Source organism: Propithecus coquereli, unplaced genomic scaffold (genome assembly GCF_000956105.1).
Source record: "Propithecus coquereli isolate 6110/MARCELLA unplaced genomic scaffold, Pcoq_1.0 Scaffold3, whole genome shotgun sequence".
Taxonomy (NCBI): domain Eukaryota; kingdom Metazoa; phylum Chordata; class Mammalia; order Primates; family Indriidae; genus Propithecus; species Propithecus coquereli.
In genome coordinates, this window is record NW_012148618.1 from 13,054,849 (window position 1) to 13,078,118 (window position 23,270).

General features: G+C 45.4%; 1 protein-coding gene across 2 annotated transcripts in view; it reads right to left on the reverse strand.

The window, feature by feature from the left end:
* EHD4 (EH-domain containing 4) overlaps positions 1-23,270 on the reverse strand; it is a 70,587-nt gene that overhangs the window by 40,376 nt on the left and 6,941 nt on the right. For both annotated transcript variants that reach the window (XM_012649422.1, XM_012649421.1), the window contains exons 2-3: positions 12,077-12,253; positions 4,793-4,890 (exon numbers count right to left, since the gene is read on the reverse strand). In XM_012649422.1, coding sequence (XP_012504876.1) covers positions 4,793-4,890; positions 12,077-12,253 — 275 coding nt within the window. The remainder of the gene's footprint in view (positions 1-4,792; positions 4,891-12,076; positions 12,254-23,270) is intronic.

Below are 23,270 nucleotides of genomic sequence, written 5' to 3' on the forward strand. Positions count from 1 at the left end.
GGCTAATATTTTCTATATATTTTTAGTTGTCCAGCTAATTTCTTTCTATTTTTAGTAGAGATGGGGTCTCACTCTTGCTTAGGCTGGTCTTGAAGTCCTGATCTCAAGCGATCCTCCTGCCTCAGCCTCCCAGAGTGCTAGGATTACAGGCGTGAGCCACCGTGCCCAGCCTGTTATCCCTGCTTGATGAGAATTCAACCCTTTATACCAGCGAGGAAAGGTCCAGTTTAGTAACTAAACATAATCTTTTGTTCCTAAAGATTTTCCGCTAACTATAATTAAACCGAAGAACATTTGACGGGCAAGAGCTTCCATATGGAGCAACATACTAAAAATTGCTCCAAAATCAATGACCCTCATGGGTTTCATTCCTATAGATCCTACCCAGGGGATGTGGATGACGTTTATGCCCCCAGGACACAAACTGTGCACTCTTGTTTTATTCAGGAGCTCGGGGCGCTCCAACACCAGGCAGGGAGGCAAGGGCACAAGTGCTGACTTCTAGGGTCACTGATAAGATCCTGCTGATGAGGATGGTTGTGCTAAAACATATTCTAATTGGTAAAGATGATTTCTAACATAAGAGTGGGTTTGTGGCTCATGCCTGTAATCCTAGCACTCTGGGAGGCTGAGGTGGGAGGATCGCTTGAGGATAGGAGTTCGAGACCTGTCTGAGCAAGAGCAAGACCCTGTCTCTACAAAAAATAGAAAAAACCAGCCAGGCATCGTGCTGTGTGCCTGTAGTCCTAGCTACTTTGGAGGTTGAGCCGGGAGGATTGCTTGAGCCCAGGAGTTCGAGGTTGCAGTGAGCTATGATGATGCCACTGCACTCTAGCCTGGGTGACAAGAACAAGACCATGTCTCAAACCCAACACCACCCAATACGAACTATCATGTTCGTAATGAGACCATGTACCATGGAGAAATGTCAAGTGTTTCTCCTCGTCACCTAGTGACTGGTCTGGAGAAGAAGAATGGCTATGAAACTCCCATGTCCTCTTTGTGATCACACTTGTCCTCTATCCAGCACAGAGTAAAAAGTAACCAGGCTTATGATTTACGAGAGAGAGAATTAACAAGGAAGAACGGAGCTGCCGGGAAGGGGAGTTTCATGACTGAGCCCGAGGTTTCTGAGTCCCCATTTCTGTGTTCGTCACTAAGACATCTGGACTCCTTCCTGTGGACAAGTCCTCATGGTGCATCAGACCACCTGCCCCCAGAGCTCTGGGGCCCTGGGCAATGTGCTCGAGGGCTACCCGTGATGATGGGTGGCACTCCCCAATGCAGGGCCCACCTTCCTCTGTTTGACCACCAGCAAAGTTGCACAATGCTGAACTGCGCCACCTGCCGTCTGCCTTCTCCCAGGCTGAGGGGAAGAACACTGGGTTTGGTGTAGGCAGTGGGTCTTCCCGCAGATGCTCTTCCCGCAGCTACGCCCCCTTCCCACCAAGCTCTCAGCCCAGGGCTTACAGTCTTCTGGCATGCTAGAAGGTGGACGGGTCCCCACACACCTTTAGCTGCTCCTGGGAGTAGTCACTCCTGTGGGCCTGTTCTGCAGATGTGGCACCTTTTGACAAGTTGGACTCTGTCTACTCCCCAGGTGTTGAGCTTGGTCACCTACCTGCCCAGCAGCTTTCCTGGAAGAGTGATGATGAGTGGGGATCTTCTTGGCTTCTGTCTGCTCATGACTGTGTTTAGGTTTAAATTAGCTAATGAATCCTAAACAATTAGCACAGAGTCAAGGGCTCAGTACTCAGTAGCTGTTATCATACTATTATCAATACACACTTCAATGGAGTCTTTAAATAGAGTCTTTAAATGTGTAAGAGGGACCTCTTGAATGAGGATCAGTTTCTCAGCTTGTAGAGGGTTAATCCATCACCTGCGTGACAGAGAAGGGAAGGACAGTGGAACATGGCTATCGGTGCCCACCTTCCCTCTTTTCCAGGCATAACACCTGTATGGGAGGCAAAGACCCACCAATAAAGTCAAAGAGGGATGCTTTAAGTGTCCTATGGGGTCATAATTTGTACCCACTCTATTATCCAATGTTGACATTAATTGCTGGCAAAGGTGGGGCTGTGGTCTTACAAAGCTGGAGGGATGGATATAAGTATGAGCATGTGTGAGAATGTTGCACTGTTTGCAACAGTTGAAGCTGAAGCTGCTTTGAAGCACTACATATTCTGGGGTTAATGGGGTTAATGTTTTGAAGATGTCAGCTGAGTGACTCCCACCACCAACTGTGCCCCTAACACCATGTGTCACCCTGGCTTGGGAACCTGGCTGCACTCCGAGATGCTGTCATTGTGCCTCTGGGTCCTTCCCCACCTGTTGCTATGTCTGTCAGAGTGGCAGGGACCAGGCAACTGGCTGAAATCATATGTGCTATTTCTGTGCATAGGATGTGAGTAAGTACAAGCCACAGTAAGTCAGACCAGGATATGAGTCAGGTTATATTATAAAGTGCTAAAAAGAACTGATCTTCAAAGCATACTGGGAGCATTATGCTGTGCTTCGACACTATTGTGTAGGAGCTACAGTCTGAAAGACTTATAATTACCAAGCAAAGGAGAAACGCTGAGGAATATGGATGATCAGAATTGACCAGAGCCTACCAATGAAAAGACATGGATATGGTGGAAACCAAAATCTAGAGGTCTTAAAATTTAAGAGATAAAAAGAAAGATTTACCAGGACCACATATTTCTCTAGCGTACTTCGTTCAGATATGAAGAAGTAGTGAAATATGGGAAGCTCAGGAAAGCTATGGAATATGGGCTTCCTTTATTTTCCTGTTAAAACATATCTGCAGAGCAACCTTTCTGGGGCTAAGTTAATGGTCCTAAACAGGCTCTTAAAATAAAAATCTGTTGGCCCTGAGATATAAAGATACCCACAAAAACCATCTGTAGCACTAATTGTCAGAGTAAAAAAATTATTGATAATCTTGATATCCGCAAATTAGAAAAATAAACTACATTATATCCCTTTAATGGAACCCAAGCAGCTATTAAAAGGAATGAAATAATCTGAATACACTGGCGCGGAATGACGTCCGAAACAGACTGTTACAGAGAAAAATCAAGTTGTAGAAAATGTACACGGTAATCACAGCTCTGTTAAAAATATGTTTGTATATGCATAGGAAAATCTCTAAGGAGCCAGAGAAAACCATTCATAATTGTTATCTGTGACAGCAAGAAGTTTTTTTTTACACCCTTATTCATTGTTTGAATCTTTTACAACAAACATCTATTACTTTTATGATAGAAAATAAAATCAGCAAAGATATTTATGAGAGAAGAGTAGTATTAACCTGTTTTTCCCCACAATTACAAGGTTCCTGGAAGCCTCTGGGGGTCTAATGACATCGTCAGCCCTTCACAGCTGCGAGTCCCCGACCAAACAGCACAGGACAGGGGGCGGGCCCTGAGCTCTCTGCGTGCGGGTCCACAGAGGCAAGCGCAGTCAGCATTTCTGAAATGCCATGAGAAAGGACGGTTTATTGGCCTTGGAAGCCCTTTCTGTACCCCTGTCACAGACCCCTTGTGTGGCCTGTGCAACTGCACTTCTGCTTCATGAGCTGTGGGGAGTTCGCTGCCTGGCTGTAACGTGTGTCCGTGATTCCAGACAGGCCACTGCACAACCCTGGTGCACCCACACTTCTCAGCACGGTTTTACTGACCTGTGTTCTACGGACTTGCTGTTGGAAGGGTTTTGGAGAAGTGACAGCAGGAATTCATCTGCTCCACCTCCTCCCTCCCAGGGGAGCCTTGAGGAACCGCCCTTTGTTTCAAGGGCCAGGTGAGGGGATTACCTGACCTGCCTGGGACCGCAGGACCCATCCTCACACCCTCCTCCTGGTCAGGCATTTCCTCTCTCGGGTCTGCCCTGACGACCTCCTCTTCCAGGAGGGAGGGCAGACACAGCCCCATGTGTTTAGACCACAACGCATGCCTAGAAACAGATGTTCCCTCGGCCTTGTCTTCTGAAGGCTGGAGAAGCCCAGATGTCATTGTTTGTTCCAAGCATCTTCTATTCTTCACAGATCTCCGGATGCCTTACAGTCTCTCCCCGCCCTGGAGCTTCCCTTAGACAATTCCTACTCCCCCTTCAGATCCTAGTTCCAGTGTCATGTCCTCTGGGAGCCTCTCCCAACGCCCTGAGGCCAGGCCAGGTTGGCGCCTCGTGCTTATCCCAGTTCTCATCTCAGACCATTTATTCTTATGACACCATGATTCATGTCTGCCTTCCTCGTGGGACACGAGTCTGGTGAGGGCAGAAGCTGCGCCCTTCTGCCCAGGCTTCTGCTGCATCCCCAGTGAGGGCACAGAGCCTGCCACCAAGGAGACCCCAACAGAGGCGTGCTGGGTGGGACGTGTGCAGTGTGGAGGGAGGAGGCAGCGGAGGCTCTCCTCCTTCCTTGACCAGCTCAGCCCCCTTATCTTCTGTCATGTGTGTCCGAGTGAATAGCTAGCAAGGGGTATTTCCCCTCTTACTCTCTGAAGATTTATCTGAGGGGCATACAAGCAGTAGGTGGCAGTGTTTAAGGGAATTAGAGGTTATTGCTAAGACTCCAGAAAGTTCTCAGCTAAAATGGCAGAAACTTTGATGCTATGACTGCCTAGTTCTTTCTTGGGGCCTTCTGGCTGCCCAGGGACGCTGTGGGCTTCCCGGGGCCACCCCTGTCCTGGAGGATGGATGGAGTATGATAGGAACAGAAATCCTCTGCTCACAACAGAGAGGGCCTCAGGCAGCACGTGGTGGGGGGGCGGGGACATGCACTGACCTCGGCTGATGCGCTGCTTCTCCCCAGAGAGGATGCCGGGGCTGTCGATGATGCTGATGCTCTTCAGGACCTGATTGGGCAGCTGGGAGCACATGAATCTGGAAGAGACGAATGGAAGGCAGGTCAGAACCTGGCACCACAGAGTGCACTAATTGTGGGGCTCCCTGGCCTCTCTGGGCTTACTGATGTCATCTGTAAAGTGGGGGCTCAAAGGAGATTGACAGCGATTACAGATGCAGAATGAAGCTGTCTGTCCCTCACTTGTCTGATACCATCTCCTCCCTTGGGCCCTGGTCCCTCCTGCCACGGTTCCAGTCAGCTGCTCTGGCATCGCCCTGCGGAAGCAGAGTGGTGTGGGAGGAAAACTCTGGCCTGTGGGTCAGCGGACCCAGGCTCAGGTTCTGCCCAGGCTTTCCTAATAATTTGCTGTGGGACCCTGGACAGGGCCATTCCCCCCTCTACCCTCCAGGCCTCAGTTTCCTCATGTGAAGATGGAGATGTCTGGACCAGAGTCTGGCCATGTCCTTTTTAGCTTTCATACTGTAGAACTCCACAAGTGTCAGTAGGAAGCGTTTGTTACCCCCACCCCAGACAACAGAGCCTGCACTGGATCTTTGCCAGGCACCGTGTATGTTTTAAGGCAGACACTGAAGAGTGTCTCCCCGGTTCCTGTGTTATAAATGGCTGACTGCTGTATCTGTGTGGGCAGAAAGCTAAAAGCTCAATTCTTCCACTCAGTGGAAGTGGTGGGCATGACTCAGAAAGTAAGTATGCAGGGAATGCAGGATGGGAGGCTGGCCCAGCCTTCCCAGCACATGCGGGGAGGGCAGCCCTGAGCAAGAGATGCGATTACTGACAGTTCAAAATAACTTTCTTTGGAGGGGTTCAGGACAAGTTTTTCACACATTCTTTCCTGTATTTTCAAATCGGCCCTAGAAGATGTAGGAAAAGATGCTGTGATCCTTTTGCAGATGGAAATGCTGAAGTACAAAGCAGTTATGACATCTTGAGGTCCCACTGCTAATACCTGGCTGGCTGGAGACTGCGATCTGATATTTCTGATGTCAGTGGGTAGAACTTAACCCATAAGGTTAAAAATCTCCTAATGTTAAAAATAAAGGGTCAAGGTAATTGAAGAGAAGCCTCCAATTTCTGCGTGTCTCCTGCCCCTCCTGCACCCCAACCTTTAAATAAACTCACCGCCCAACAGTAGGAGAGATTTGTGAGAACAAAGCACACAGGGACCCCCAAGCATTCTCTGTGAGTTCACAGAGGGAAAACATTATTCAAATCTCTAGCACTGGGGTAGGAACAGAGTTCTGAACCCATCTGTACCGGACCACGCTTCTTGTCCGTGACAATTTAGCTTCTTAGCACGGGCCATCCTTTCTATCAGACGGCTACGGCATTCGGCAGTGCTGACCGAGTTGCACCTATGTGAAACTGCTTTACACAAACTGCTGCTACGGAGAGGCTGACCTTTTCCAAAACCACAAGTTCACACTCAATATCCATTTTTCCAAAACACAAAACCCCTAGATTCTAGGGTGAGGCTAACAGAGGGGTTCAAAATTTACACACTGTTCCCTCCCTGGGTGTAAAGCGACAGCCTTTCGACAGCTCCTGGGCCCCTGACACAACAGCAGAGGCCAAACGTGCTAGCCACAAAGAAATATGCAGTGAGGTGGGCCGGTGTCACCACACCACACACAAGGGGGCAAAGTGAGGGGCCAAGAACTGTGGGGGGAGGGGAGGAGGAACGGGGTAGCACTCTCCAGGGGGCACCCTGAGGGCGGGTGGCTGGGGTTGTGTGTGCAGAGCTGGACTCCTTTCCACGGAAAAAGTGCCCAGGGGTGGGGGTGGCCAAGAGAGCACAGACACAGCAAGCATTCGGGTCCTCAGTGCCACGGCTCACACTGTGAGGTCAGAACTCCACACACATGCGTTCTTAAAAGTTACACTGGAATCAGAAAAAAGCCCTAATCCTGTTCTAGCAATCGTGTCAGAGCTTTTTGCATTGAGAAGGAAGGTGTACAGCAAGGTTATTTATGTGTCTGTCATACTTGGCCTCAGGTCATGCCAGCCCGGCCGTGCGTTTCTGCCGAAACGTTTCCAAGCATAGATGTGCTGTCCCAAGACAGAGCTCCCGCCCCTTCCTGGAGTGACTGCCACAAGGTGTACCCGTGTCTTGCTGTCTACACTTCACATTAAATACAGACATGTGCTGGTTAGAACTGGGAGCCTCACACAGCTTTCATGACTATCTCCCTACCTGGGGCTGACCTGATCAATGTTCTTTTCTGAAGTAAAGGAAGAGGAGGGAGCACCCAAGACCGTGCGCTGGCCCCCACTCTGCATCCTCCCCACGTGCAAGGAGGGGTCGGGGCAGCAGAGAGGGGCGGGGCAGAGTAACAGCACAGGCCCTAGGGTCTCAGGCAAGTTGCTGGGAGCCCTGCCGCACAGGGAAATGAGGAGTGGCAGGTAGGTTACTTGAAATTGCCCCAAACACTAAAGTTCTAATTTGATGATCAACACTTTAAAAACTAGACTTTTAAAAGAACCTGAGAGCACCTTAATACTGATTTGGATTTCGCAACAAAACAGTGATCTCTGTAGTAGTTACAGTAATAATAAAATAGCACAATTATTTCCTGAGCTCGTACTGTGTGTCAGGCACTGTCCTAAGCACTTTCCGTGCACATTTAACTCCATCCTACGGCGACCTTAGAGGTAGGGCTGTGAGCCTGCGTCTTACAAAGGAGCAGACTGGGGCACAGAGTCATCACTTGCCAAGTCCCATGGCTGACAAGTGGTGGGGCTGGGACGTGAATCTGGCAGTTCTGATTACAGAGCCCTGGTTCTCAACTGCTAGGCGACCACTACCACCGCATGCATCGGAACCACTGTTGTGTACTCGTATCACACGCAGGGCAACATCCTAAAATAAGGAGTGATGTGCCACAGCCGTGGAACTATTCCCTCAAGGCCCTTCCTTGTGCGGCTGGCTCTGTACCCAGGGGTGTGTGGGGTCAGGCCAAGGAGCAGGAGGCAGGAGGATCACCGGAGCCCAGGAGTTTGAGGTTGCAGTGAGCTATGATGACGGCACTGCACTCTAGCCGGGGTGACAGAGTGAAACCCTGTCTCAAAACAAAGCTATATTGAATGAAGTCTCATTTAGTTACAAACACAGAGGTAACAAATGGAGCATAAGCCCGCAAGTTTCCTTTGAATTTCATGATGGCTGGACCGTCCTGTGGTCGTAAGACAGTGGTTTATCATTACCCTCTCCACCGTCAGGCCTGGCTAAAATGGCAGAGCACTGGAAGGACTGTTCAGATTCCTTCAGCACATAAGGAAGTTTCAAAATTTCAATTCTTATGGTTATTTTTCAAAAAGAAATAGAGGCAATTAAGAAGTAAATGAGATTAAGGATTTATGCAATGGAAGACAACAATTTAAAAGTATACTACATTCTAAACTAAAAGCAATGTCTGTAGCTACTGAATTTTTAAAAAATACTACCATTTTTCAGAAAAGTAGATTGAGGGAAAACATCACAACCCACTCAAAAGCAGACTGCAGAGGGAAACGTCACATCCTAATCCATGAAACTTCTCGAGTTGACCCAAATACCCTGCTCCCTCAGAGGACACTGTTGGTTGTGCCCATATCCTCGGTGAGGTGCCACTGCTTCCTGAGCACCAACTCTGGAGAGCCAATGCCCATGCTCCCACGGAGCAGCGCCCAGACAGGCCGCCTGCGGAATGCCTCCCAGTATAAAGCGGAGTGCTAAGGCTTCAGAATGTGCCATGAGAGCCGTTGCATAGAACTGTCTTTGTTCTAGACCAAACACCCTTTATTGTGCAATTTCTCTAATTCTAACCTGCCTTTTTGGGAATTTATCTTCATTTCTCAGAAATGCACCATAGACCCCTGTCATTGTCTTAGACTGCGATCCCTAACCTGCAGGCCGAGGAATGGGCTACAGAGCTCTGCCAACCCCCCCTTCCCCCTCCATGGAAAAATTATCTTCCATGAAACCTAGGAACTGGAGGGCCACACAGCAGGAAGTGAGCAGCAAGCAAGTAAAGCTTCATCTGTATTTACAGCCTCTCCCCATCACTTGTGTCACCGCCTGAGCTCCACCTCCCCACCCCACCCCCATCCATGGAAAAACTGTCTTCCATGAAACCAGTCCCTGGTGCCAAAAAGGTTAGGGACCACTGGTCTTAGAAACCAGCCTTGGGGATTAATAAGACTCAGGCTCTACTGGTTTGCTTAAAGCTGGAGGGTGGTGTCACCTCCCAGGTATCACCTGGCATTACTTTAGGAAGTAATTCTTTTAAAGAATGCCCTGGGGGCAGGTGCCCAAGGCGACACCCATAAGGAGGAGGCCAGGTAATGATGACCTGTCCCAGGGGAGATGCAGGTGTGGCTGCCTGGGGGAGAAGGTTCTCCACAACAACAGCCAATTTCTTTCCTATTAAGTGTCATACTTTGACCCAGTTCCCAGAAAAGCACACTATGTAAAAAGAGGCTGCCTTTAGAGCTACCCTGCTGATGTTCCCAGAAGCATGCCGTAATCGCGCATGCGCATCTGAGCACCAGCACTGACTGACCCTCCTTGTGAAGCAGCAGCACTGTCCTGGGGACACTACTTAATCAGGCTGTTTACTCTTAAGTAGCTATGAGCTTACGTGAGGCACATCCCTTACACGCGAGCCTGACGCACACACGGCACCAGGATGGCTAGAAGGACAGAGGCGCCTCTTTGCTGATCCCCTGCGGAGGCGTGGGGTGGTAGACAGGAGGGAAGGGGAAATGGGGATCCTAGTCCTGTCTCTGCCTCTTCCTAAAGGCCTCTTCTTCAGCAAGTCACTTCTTTGCTTTCAGTTTTCTCATCTGTAAATTGCCACAATATTGTCTGTTTTATTAACAGCGTATAAGAGATTGTGTAAATTATGTAAACGATTGCTGTCATTTTCATCAACATTGTTGGAGGGCTATATTGGGGACAGCCTTAAAAGTTAAATAGGGAGCGTTAGGCAATGAGTTTTAGTCCAAACATCACACCGTTTGGCAGCTCAGGAGCAGGACTCTGCAGCCATTCCCAGCACTGCCCCTTAGCAGCAGAGTGACCTGGTGGACGTTAAATTAACCTTTCTATGCCTCAGTCCTCCTCCCTACGTTGGGGATAACAGTAGCAGCCACGTCACAGCGTTTCTGTGAGCATTTAAAGCTAACATACAAGTAAAGTTGGGAGCGCACCTGACACATGATAAATGCCATCTAATTATTTGCTATTATTTTTCTATGTATTATTTTGAATTCAATGAACACTTGATTATATAATGCATGGATTACTCTAGCAACTTTTCAATTCTGACACATGAGCCTTGCTATTCAAAATCTTTCCTGGATACTTCTTTTCCATACTCATTTGTTGTATGTTTGGGATTTGCAAAACAGTTTTGTTAGGAAAGTAAATCATTTGCCAAAATAAAACAAGCCAATAACTCCTCTTCCTGGTTTGTCCCTTGAGAAAATGGACTTCACAAAATGGGAATTTGAAAAAAGTGGCAGCTTCTTTCTTTTTGAAAGCCTTTGTCAGGCAAAAAGAATGTACGACAAAGGACAGCAGTGATGAAACCACAGGATTCCAGAGCAGCCTTCCCCGGGAGATGGAGCCCGTGCCCTGCACCTTCCAGGGCCTCCAGGACCTTCCCAGGCAGGCCTGATGGGGAAGCTTCCTGTCCACTTCCCCTAAACTCTGGTCCACTCTGTGAGACCAGAGGGCTGAACCTCTGGGGTTCCCCTACCCTAGGCTCAACCTCTACTTCCCTCACAGGGATTCTCTGGTGCCCACTGAGGCTGCTCTGGGGTTAAGGAGTAAACTCCTCCCAGAGAAGAGAATCCTGGAAAGAATCATTTGGACAGTGATCTGCAAATCACCGTCAGTAACAAGAGGGAACTTCTCTCTGACTCCATCTACATCATCCGCCAAGTTCCCTGGCTACCACTCGGATGCTTTCTTTGATTTGCAATAGGAGCCCAGAAAAGCCCTTGAAGGAGAGTTCAGATCCTTAGTTCAGTTTTTCAAAGAAGGCACCCGTGGAGGTTGCCTGGGCCGCCCTTGGCAGAGCCACAGCACAGCACCGGGCACACCATTCATTCCATAGTCCACGTGAAGGGTGCCCCCTGGAGCTGTGCAAGGAGGTGCCTCAGCCTCTGGAAGGACAGCAGTCAGCTGGGAGGGTCTGCTCCTATTTTTAAGACCATCTAGAAAGGAGAAGTACAGTTCAACTCTCCTGTTGTCTGTCAGCTCTAATCCTACTTCCTCTCCCTAAAGACACCCGAATGCCTCCACCCTAGCCTTGCACCTCCTACAACCCAGTCCACAAACAGCCTGTCTAAAGCTAGACTGCAAGAGGGAAATTGGGGTGGGGGGTGATAGGGAAGAAGAGAAAAGCATTAGAAAAAGAAAAAAAGGCTGGGAGTAGCAAAGAGGAAGAGGGGGAGAGAAGCGAGAACAGCAGATCGTGTCAGAAAGGGCATAGCAGCATCCAGGAGCACTGGCTGGCTCATCCCCCCAGTGCCCCTCAGGGCCACTGGGAACTCTGATGAAAGGTTAGGAGGTAGTACAAATAAAACACACCTCCAGTGAAGACAGAACCGCAGTAACCCCACAACTTTACGTCTATAAACAAAGTCATGTAACAAAATCTACTTTTTGTGTTTTGACTCTATTTCCCTCCTGCCCTCCTCTAATGAATCAGGAAGCAGCTCGAAGCATGGGAGTGAGAAGAAAAGAGACAGCCAGGGAGGGGAGGTGACCTGTCCTGGAGTCAGCAGACAAAATGTGAGTGTCAAGTGAATCTGTAGGGGCCACGCTCTCTGACTGCAGGAGACCGCAGCACATCACGCCTGAGAGGTGGCCGTCTAGCACTGCCGGTGACAGGGAGTTGCCTACCTTACAAGGCAACCTGATCTGTCTCTGTGTAGCTCATGTTATTATAAATGTGTTCCTTATACTGTGTAGCCTTATAATGTCCAAACTTGGGCCTTAGCTCTGCCTTCTGAAGTGATCTGCAATAGGTATAAATGATCATTTCCTATGATAGTCTTTCGAACATTTGAATACAATAAACATATTCTCTATGACTTCTAGAGCAGATACTCTCTGTTCTTCTGTTTTTGAACCTTTACGTGTAATTGGCAATAATTCAAAGAAAAGGAAATAATCCAAAGAAATGTGACTAGAGATGGCAGTTTGCTGGTCCTTACCGATTCAGGAAAGCATTTCCAAAGCGACTAAGCTTTCTGAATGGCTTTTTGGGGTCCACGACTAAAGCATTCCCTGGGGTGCTGCCCTCAGTGTCTCCATACATCACAGCGATGAAGGAATCAGTGGTGGGCTCTGGACCAATCCGCATGCCTGGGAAATCCTGCTCCAGCAAGTATCTGGGAGAGGGGGAAAGAAAAGAAAATTTAGTGTGTTGTCATAAAGCAAGAAACCAGATACCTGCCTGGGCTTACCCATTGTTTACATACTCATTTAAAAACTTAGCACAGCAATCCTTGTTCACATTTCCATTGATGCAACAGACACCACCCCAAAGAAGGTGCCAGCCAGCTCCTGGGCACCCTGGAATCCCTGCTCAGGCTCACCTCCCTTAGGGAGGCTTCCCCGACCTGTGTGCTGAGGACACCTCTTCTGTGTTCCCTGGGCACCCTCTGCCTGTGGCTAGCATGGTGCTTACCACGTGTGCTGCACTTAGCTGCGGCCCTGCAAGGTGTCTGAGGTGATTAGGGTGCAGCCATGTCTCAACTCTGCGGGAGGATGAACCTCACCTTATGATCCTCGAAGGGCTCAAGGGAAGAAACCTGCATGACTTTCTCCAGCTGCCCATTCCTGCCACTAATAATCAATCTGGTCCTAAACTATTTCTTTGTTTCTAAGAAGTCCTGACTGATCACGTGTCAGCCCAGGACCTGTGACTCCATTTCCAGGGATAGAGAGAAAAACTGAACTATTGAATGTCAAACACAACTTTGCCATCATTTATAAGAATGATACATTAAGCCACCCTTTAGACCTATATTTTCTGTGTAGATAAAATTGAAATTATTCAGCAATCTTAGCAGGCTATATTCTAACCCTTTAATTGACATCATTGCCTGTTTTAACTTCATCCAAAGTTCCTACATTTCTGTGAAGTTGTGGAACCCCTGAATAGACAGATACATCATTAAAACATGTCTCCTAAATTTAGAGTAAATGTGGAAAAATATCTGATAATATCATGTGGCATCCACCGAGTGCTGGATATATGTCAGGTATGGCATATAAATGCACTTTTGTTTCATTTAATCCCACAACAGTTTGAGGTGGATGATAACATTATCCGCATTTCATAGATGGGAAAACTGAGGCATCAGAGAGGCAATGCAACCTGCCCATGGTCACACAGTAGAAATGGAATGCAAGCAGTTGGACTCCAAAGCTTACACTATCTCCAGAAATGTTTAAACTTGGCCTTGAGTAGTGCATCGCTCAGAGACGAAAGGCACAAGGGAAGTTCAGGGCCACATGCTAGGATGTGCCACTGGGCACAAGGCACAATGACCCCCATTTCCTCTAACGTGAGGGAAAAGAGCTCTACAAATTGTCCTTATGCTCAGTCCTCCGGCCTCCCTAACGACAAGGGGCCAGTTCTCCCCATTCTCCCTGGAGAAAAGCTAGGACAAGGATGTGCTACTGTTTCAAAATGTGTTCATATTTAAGTTTTAAAATTTTTTCAAAACTTTTTCTATCAAAAGCTTTGTGCACCTAATAGCCTAACAAATACCCTTAGGAGCAGAAATGTTCATATTTATCAATTCTTACAAAAATTCCACACAAATCTTAGAAATACTGGTAAAAGCTACTGTGAGAACATCTCACGTTTTGTGAAACTCCAGCAGTTATGACTGTATCTAGAGTGTGTAGATTTCATATACCCACATGAATGTGGAATTTAGGTTTTACAGCCACTCTGGGGTCTCAGGTGTGAAGTCATTCTGTAGCAAAGCTAGAATTCAAAGCCAGATCACACTCTTGCCCTCCCACCCCCGCCCCCGCACTGTCTAGTTTGATCTTTACATGCACAGCCTGGGTGAGGCTATGCCAGGAGGCCTGCAGGAGAGCCCGAGATGGGGGCCGGGGCTTGGGAGAACAGCAGCCAGTGCTCCCAGCAGCACACACAGCTCCCAACGCACGAAAGGGTTAGGTCCAGGTATGGGTTTGAAACTTGACAGGTACTTCCCCCTAGCACATGTTAACAGCCAGGGTTAGCTTGCTGAGACAGCCTACAGAAGGTGACACACCAATAAAATGGACAAACCAGGCAAGAACTGTACCACGCCCTTTTGTGGAAAGAGCTCAGTGTTGAGTTCTACCGTGGGTGGCTTGCTGCAACGTGGCCCCTTCTCGGCACCTTCACCAAGCCTGGGCAGAGGGACGGCCCTCCAGGTTCCAGGCTGGGGAGGTGAGAACAGGGCTCAGGCGGGGTGGAGAGGGATGGTGGACCTTGTAGTTAAGCGGTGAGTCCCCAGCTGGACAATAACTCACACGTAACAGGTGTTTGAGTCAGACGATCGCTACCAAGGAGTGCCTGCATTACTTTGTGATGTTTCATTTATGTACAAGTACAGCAAATCCCACTAATTTTGGAATAAAAGGGGTTCCCAGTGACAACCTAAATTAAAAAATTGTTTAAAGATGAGCAGGTGTTTCCTATTTTCAAGTTTATGTTGTAATAGAAGTTAGAGTTTCCTAAGTAGCAACCCTATCAGACAGAACTTTAACAATGAATTATTCTTAAAGTATGCTGCAAATGTGAAATAGTTTGGGGACACCCTCAACTGCGACCTTGGTAAATCATTCAATCTCTGGATCCCAGACACAGAGGAAAAAACTAGAACTAGGAACCATTACTATATTGTTAAGCTTGCTCACATTATCGATTTGTTTAGTGATACTTTCTCCCACAGGTAATATAAAGTAAAAATTCAATGTTTAATTTCATCACCAAAGAAACAGCATTAAAGACATAGCATATTAGCAAATTAAAAAAAGCCACTCATAATATTCAATGCTGGTGAGGGTCCTGTGAAATAAACACCCTTATATATGTTGGTGGGAGAATTAAGTTGGCAGAACTTCACTGAAAAGCAATTTGACGCTTTGTGATAAAAGACTGTAAAATGGGGAGCCCTGTGGAGCTTGTCCTCTAGTGTGGGTGTTATCTGTGGGCCTGTTTCCTCTCCTTGTCATTTCCTGCAGGGTCTCACAGAACTTTAGTGCCCCAAAGTCTTGAGGAATCATTTGATTCACCCCCTTATATTTATAGGGGAAGAGACTGGGTATTAGAGCAGGAAGGTGACTTGTTGGTCAAACTGGGTGGCCACACAGGACCCGGAAGCTGGAGCCCCTCCCCACCGGCCCGAGGCTTCTGCCCTCACACCAGGCTCAGCCCATGGCCTTTGGGTCCCACACTGCCCCTGGCGCTCTAAGTAGGACCTGGCAGAGACACGAGTGGATGCACAGCACTCTAAGCTGACTGCCCTGTGAGAGCTTTTACGTTGGGTACTGCTGAAACTCAGGTTCGCTCACGTGACACTGCTGGGCAGGCAGGTACACATCAACGCAGTGAGGGAACCAGGAACAACCGAGACACCGAGTACCTGACAGGGAAAAAGGGAGAATGAAGTGATGAGATCAAAACACAGCGAGCTGGAAGGGAAGCGTCTGAGCAGATGCTGAGGTGTGACACGCACGAATGGATTAAGCACACGGCCGCGCGGATGAGGCTGATCGATTGTGTTAGACTCTTTTTGTTGGGGGACACCTCAGAGGCTTTCCCAAAGCTACGTGTTCCAGGGGCTCTGTGGTGTATCTGCAATAACACGAACACAAAGGAGCAAGAGGCCACAGGAAGACTACAGAAAATAACCCAGCACGCTTCAGAGCCGATGAGCCCCCTGCACAGGCCTCCTGTGCATTGGGACTTGATGTCTGTCCTTGGCTCCACCCCGCTCCCCCTTCCTGTGTTCCCACAGAGGCCTGCCAACTCTAGCGGTGATTGCTCCAAGGTTCCCGGGCCAAGCCATCAACATAAAAAGGTACAGACGTTTGGATTCCGAGCAGCTGGGCGGAAGAGGTGGTGGGGTGGACGGGAGACCTGACATCTCCTTGTCCCGGTCCGATGAGGTCCCCAGTTCTGCCTCATCCAAGTGGCTCCTGGGCACACTGGCTGCCAACACTCAGCCTAAGCTCAAGGAGCTGCTTTGATCAAGGGTATGTGTGGACAGTGTCTTTTTTCTTTCGCTACTTAGGCTAAAGAAGCTTTTTTTTTCTTTTTAACCTCATACAAAAACATCATTTGTGACAAAGGGAAGAAAAAATTCTCAAGACAATGAAAAGTTCCTCAACATACCCAAGCACCATCTTCTCAAAGATGGACTTAAGAATGTATAAAAAAAAAAACATTCAAAAACAACTATAAGAGGCACATTATTCAACCATAGACACCCAAAATTCCAGCTGCAAACTTTGGCTCCCTCTGGGTTTTGACTATCACACTTGTGCTTAGAATAGTGGAAAAATCATTAATTTTTTAAGAAATACATCTAACATTTGAGGACTTGTTATGTGCCAAAGTCTTTATATGAATCATCTCATTTCATCCTAACTACCTTATAGGTAGGTACTATTTTTATCCCCATTTTACAGGTGAGGAAACTAAGGCTCAAATAGGTTGATTAAGTGGTTTATTAAAACACAGGTTTGTTTTTTTTTTTTAATTTACTTTTGAGACAGAGTCTGGCTCTGTTTCCTGGGCTAGAGTGCCATGGCGTCAGCCTAGCTCACAGCAACCTTAAACTCCTGGGCTCAAGCAATCCTCCTGCCTCAGCCTCCAGAGTAGCTGGGATTACAGGCATAAGCCACCATGCCCGGCTAATTTTTTCTATATATATTTTTAGTTGTCCAGATAATTTCTTTCTATTTTTAGTAGAGACGAGGTCTCACTCTTGCTCAGGCTGATCTCAAACTCCTGACCTTGAGCGATCCTCCCGCCTCGGCCTCCCAGAGTGCTAGGATTATAGGTGTGAGCCACCACGCCCTGCCAAAACGTAGGATTTCTTACTAGTCCTGTGAGGACACTACCTGCCCTAAATCAAAGCCTGAGTTAGTCTCCAATGGGAGTGTTTATAGGAACATGTTCTGTGAATCACAAGAAATATACAAATGTAAGATTTTAAAAATAATATGGCACATGTATCTGCAGTGTTGTATGAGCATTGTTTTTAAATTCTAAAGCCAAAAGCTATAGAATGGCTTGTGTGATGATAAACAGGATTTTAAAAGACATGTTTGTGCATAGAGTTTGGGAGTTCAATTCATTGCTATTGCCTGGAACATTTTTTAAAAGAGCATTAAGCTAACCCCAACAGTCATCTATTCCTTTGAGTATTACTAAGGTTTTAAACCGTATAGATGTGAAAGAAATGTAATATGAAGCACAACTTTTGAGTTCAGTACATAAGTAGTTTTATTTCCTTATTTTTAAATGAGGGCTGTGAGTTTAAACACATTTCAATTTACAGTAAATGTTGGAAAGTTTCACATAATGTACTTTTATTGACAATACTTCCTAGATCCACTAATCCACTAGGAAAGGGATGAAAAGGGAGGGTCAATCCTTCGCTCTGATTTGTCTGGTGCCTGGAAATGATGTTTTTAAAGCAGTTTCTATTATTTAATCTAGCCTCATGTTTCATACCAAGAAATGGATGTGGAGAAGAATTGAGCATTTATTATTGCAAAAGTCTTATAAAACAGTCCAGGATATATAAATATTTCCTAGCAAACTAGTGTAACCTGTGCCACCACAACTTCCAGATACCATCAAATGACAGACCATTCTGAGAACCTAAGAGTAATGTAATTCACACATTTGTCTTATTTCATCCTGTCGTTGGAGCAGGTATTTTTATCCCTAGTTTATAAAGGAGAAAACTGCTTATGACAAGTAGCTTGCGTGAGACTGGGGTAATGATTACTCGTAACATTTTGATATATTTCTATCTGGCCGTTCTTCTGTAAATGTAATTTTTCTTTATAAAATTGGGATCAAAGTGTTTAGCTATTTTGCATATGGATTTTCACCATTAGTTTTTTCTCATGCCATTAAAAATTCTTTGAAAACATGGTTTTTAATGGCTGTATAATATTCTAAGGTGAACAGGTTATTGATTTATACAAAACTGTTAGGTATTTAAATAGCTTTCCATTTCTTGCTATTATAAATGATACTGAGATAAACTTCCCTGAGCAGACATCTCATGTACTTTAAAATTTTAATCTTCTTTGAATTACTGAAAAACTAAATTAGGCCAGTCTTCACTTCCATTTTAAAACTCTTATGTCTTCCTTAAGTGTGAAAACTAAGGCTTTTCTGTTTTGTTTTGTTTTGTATCGAGACAGAGTCTCACTCTGTAGCCTTGGGTAGAGTGCAGTGGCATCATCATAGCTCACTGCAACCTCAAACTCCTGGGCTCAAGCGATCCTCCTGCCTCAGCCTCCCAAGGAGCTGGGACTACAGGCACACGCCATGATGTCTGGCTAAGTTTTCTATTTTTAGTAGAGACGGGGTCTAGCTCTTGCTCAGGCTGGTTTTGAACTCCTGACCTTGAGCAATCCTCCCTCCTCGGCCTCCCAGAGTGCTAGGATTACAGGCGTGAGCCACCATGCCCAGCCTGAAAACTAAGTTGTATTTCATTTTTCCTTCACTTAAATCATTGGCATATTATCACCAGGACTAATTGTTCAGATGCTGTCATCTTTGAAACTGCTGCACCTACTAAGGGAATGGACGTTAGCCTGTTGATCCAAGAAACTGGAATTTGTTGGGTAAAGCCTTTTGCATCTCTGTTTTTCCAGCTATAAATAGAATTTACACTACTCAGGGCTGAGATTGCTTAAAAGCACACTGCTGTCTAACCTACTGCCCTTACCTGCAGCTGCTCTACTCTGCCTTCCATGCTGTTTTAGAAGGAGGGTGGGGGAAAGGAAGAAGTTTAAAGAAATCAAATCAATTTCCTATAGTCCTATATTTTTTCCCAGTCTTTTATTCGCTCATGCAATGAATATTTATTGTTTTTGATGTTATGACTTGTAATTTATGAGCCTTACCAGAGATTTTAGGTTGTAAACTCTTTGATCTGGGAACACTATGAATCTTCATGAGCAGGTCATAGAACACAGCATTTCCAAAGTTACTTGACAATGGAACCCTTTTTTGTCTTTGAACACTTATTAATAATCTCCTATAATGACATTCCACAGAACACAGGTTAAAGGAAGGCATTTAAAAGCATTTAATGAAACTTAACATCCATTCTATTTTTTTTCCAAATAGGAAGGTTTAAATGAAATCCTTTTAAAAGTAGTAATGGAAAGATAATTTCTTAATGTGATTAACTTATAAATAATAAACCAACAGCTAATATGACATCTTAAGGTGAAATAACAGAGGAAACACCATTAAAATTAGAAGCTTGCTATGAATGCCCACTTCCTAGTATAGTAAAATATGAAATAGAAGGGGAGACAAAGAAATCATGAATGCAATGGTTATCTATCTAGAAAACCTAAGAGCATCTACCAAAAAGTAGTCAGGATAACTTCTTGGGTCAAATGAGCAGACACAAAGCAAAAATGCAAAACTCAGTAGCTGCCTTACCTATCAGCAACCCAGCCAAAAAATATAAGGGAAAAGAAATCTGATTCACAAGAGTAACAGAGTATAAAATACCTAAGGATAACATTAATAAGAGTTATATGGCATCTATAGGAGTAAATCAACCACTTCTTTGAAATATATAAGAAAAAGTATGAGTCAAAGCAATGCTGGAAGAGCAAATACACAAATGTAATTTAGAGATATAATGCTCCCAATACAAATGGATCCCAGTGGGATTTTTTTTTTTTTTTAGAAGAACCTAACAAAGTAATTTTCAAGTTCTTCTCAAAGAATAACAGAAAATGATGATTGAAGGTATTTAGAAAATAAAGAGTGATGAGCTTGGCCAGGCGTGGTGGCTCACGCCTGTAATCCTAGCACTCTGGGAGGCCGAGGCGGGCGGATTGTTTGAGCTCAGGAGTTCGAAACCAGCCTGAGCAAGAGCAAGACCCTGTCTCTACTAAAAATAGAGAGAAATTAATCGGACAACTAAAAATATATAGAAAAAATTAGCTGGGCATGGTGGCGCATGCCTGTAGTCCCAGCTACTCGGGAGGCTGAGGCAGAAGGATTGCTTGAGCCCAGAAGTTTGAGGTTGCTGTGAGCTAGGATGATGCCAAGGCACTCTAGCCCGGGCAACACAGTGAGACTCTGTCTCAAAAAAAAAAAAAAAAGAGTAATGAGCTCAAAAAGGTCTGGAGCTACCATTTGTTAAAAAGTGTTTGAAAGTGACAGTATTTAAGACAGTATACTGCTGGCATAAGAATTTACAAACAGAATAACAGGAGAGAAAGGTCCCAACAGATGCAATACAGAATTTAATAACTTAGCATATAAGGAAGCCTCAAGTTACAGTAGGAGAAGGTAGGATTGATTATTCAATAATAGTATTAAAAATGACAAAAGACAAAAAAACCCAAACAAATACTATTGAGACAGATTTTACTTCCAGGTGGATTAAAGAGTTAGACATAAAGAAAAGTAAGCCTACTTTGAAAAGAAAATAAAAGTGAATATTTCCTGAGTCTTAGGATAAACAAGGATTTTCTAACTATAGAAGTAATAAAAGACAACATAAAAGAGGAACAATGGTTATATTTGATCACAAATATTAAATATATTGGCATGGAAAAAATTATCATAAAAAATCAAAAAGCAGGCCAGGCATGGTGGCTCATGTCTGTAATCCCAGCACTTTGGAAGGCCAGAGCAGGAGGGTCACTTGAGGTCAGGAGTTTGACACCATCCTGGGCAACACAGCAAGACCCTGTCTCTACAAAAAATAGAAAAATTAGCCGGGCATGGTGACATGTGCCTGTAGGCCCAGCTAGTCAGGAGGCTGAGGCAGGAGGATTGCTTGAACCCAGCAGTTCAAGGTTACAGTGAGCTATAATTGCACCACTGCACTCCAGCCTGGGTGTCAGAGAGAGACCCTATCTCTAAAATAAAATAAAATTAAAATAAATAATTTAAAAAAAAAGGGCAAATCTCAAACTGGAAAAATACTTTAAGGCTATGACAAAAGATGGTTATCTGCTATTGAGAAAAATATTCAAACTTATCTATAAGAAAAGACCAATATGTCAAATGAAAATTGGTTAAACTTCACAGACAATTCACAAAGAAATACAGATGATGACTATTTTATAAGTTCAATCTCACTAGTAAAAGAAAAAAGCAAATTAAAAGAACTCTTTTCCTATCAAAGTAATTTTTTAATGCTAATAATTAGTTTTACTGACAGTTTGGTGAAATAGTGATCCTCATATTTCTGGCTGGAGTCTAATTTGAAAAAACTTTTCTAAAATAATATATAGATATATTTGGGAATATATGTAAGCTTGAAAAATATCTATATTTTTTGATGCAGTAATTATGCTCAGGCTAATCTAAAAAAAAAAAAACTAGGAATACAAAGATTTATGGCCAAAAATGTTCATTGCAACATTATAAATAACAGCATAAAAATAGAAATAACCTAAATGTTACAAACCTATACTACAGAATATGATGTAGTCATCTATTTTTTTTTTTTTTTTTTTTTGAGACAGAGTCTCACTGTGTTGCCTGGGCTAGAGTGCCGTGGCGTCATCTTAGCTCACAGCAACCTCAAACTCCTGGGCTCAAGCAATCCTCCTGCCTCAGCCTCCCGAGTAGCTGGGACTACAGGCATGCGCCACCATGCCCGGCTAATTTTTTCTATATATTTTTAGTTGTCCAATTAATTTCTATTTTTAGTAGAGATGGGGTCTCGCTCTTGCTCAGGCTGGTTTCGAACTCCTGAGCTCAAACAATCTGCCCGCCTCGGCCTCCCAGAGAGCTAGGATTATAGGCGTGAGCCACCGTGCCCGGCCTTGTAGTCATCTATTTTTGAAGACTAATGACGTAAGAAAATGTTCATATCATGTTAAAAGAAAAAGATCATTTTATTAGATTATATTTATCATATAATGCCCAGTTTTGTGAATATGACTTCTATGTCTTCATCTAAGTCACGGATAAAAATGTGAACAGATGGAGTTTGGAAGAGATCAAGTTAGCCTCCCTTGTTCAGGTTGGGGCTAACCATCTTCAGGATTGATGGTTCAACGTCATTATTCCAGTAACCGAAGCTTCATCTATCAATGGTTCCCCAAATGTTTCCTAGAGGAGGCTGCACAAGAATCACTTTAGAGATGGTTTAGAAAAACAAAAACAGATTTTGGAGCCACACCCACAAAGATTCTGACTCAGGAGGTCTGAGATGTGGCCCTGCAATCTGTCTGTTTCGAAAGGTCTCCCAGTGATTCTGATGTACAGCCAAATCCAGGAACCACGACTTTCTGGTTCTTAATTTCCCACGGTTTTGAAAACTATATTGAATGCCTTTTAGAAGCAAGTTTCTAAATGTCAGCTAAGGAAGATAATTTTATAATTTCAAAGACCATTTCCCCTGCTATGTTTCTCTGAATATCCCGTTGCCGTTTGTCAGGTAGATGATACAATGAGAGGACAAGCAGCTGACCTGCAGTGTCTCACGGTGCAGACTGCTGCTGCCAGCGCCACCCCAGCCTGTCCCCAGCCTCCCCTCCCTCCTTCTCAGGATCCTTGCTCCAAGTCTTATCTCCTCTAAGTCTTCTGAAACACCAGCTGCTCCCTCTCTATGGCCCCTCTTCATCCACTGTTAACTCTGCAGTTTGTGCCCATCATCAACCAAACCCCTGTAATGCCTGTGACCAGGGCTCCTCCCTTCAGTGCCCAGTTGCTGAGAATTTTCTATATTTGATGCCTCCCCTCCCACTCATTCCTCAACCTGCCGCCATCTGGCCTCCATCACCACCACTTACTGGCAGGGCTCTTGCCAAAGTCACCCTGGTTCCTCCAGGTAAGCCCATCGGCTCTGTTCTAACCCTTCTCCCAGAAGCATCTGATGTAGCTGCCGCACCTTCTCTTTCCTTGGATTTTGTGGGAGTCATCTGTTGCTTTACTTGTCTAGCATCCATTTCCCCCCCCTTTTTTTTTGATAAGAGCATCCTCAGAAGCCACCTTCCCACTCCCAAGCCACGTGGTTTGGGGGCTGATCATGACCATCCCGCTGCAGACATTCCATTCCCCTGCCTGTAGGGACTGGCTTAGGCATAGGCATATGGGCAAAGTCAAACCAATGAGACTCAATCCTGAGACTTTTGCGGAAACTATTGGAGAAGAGGTTC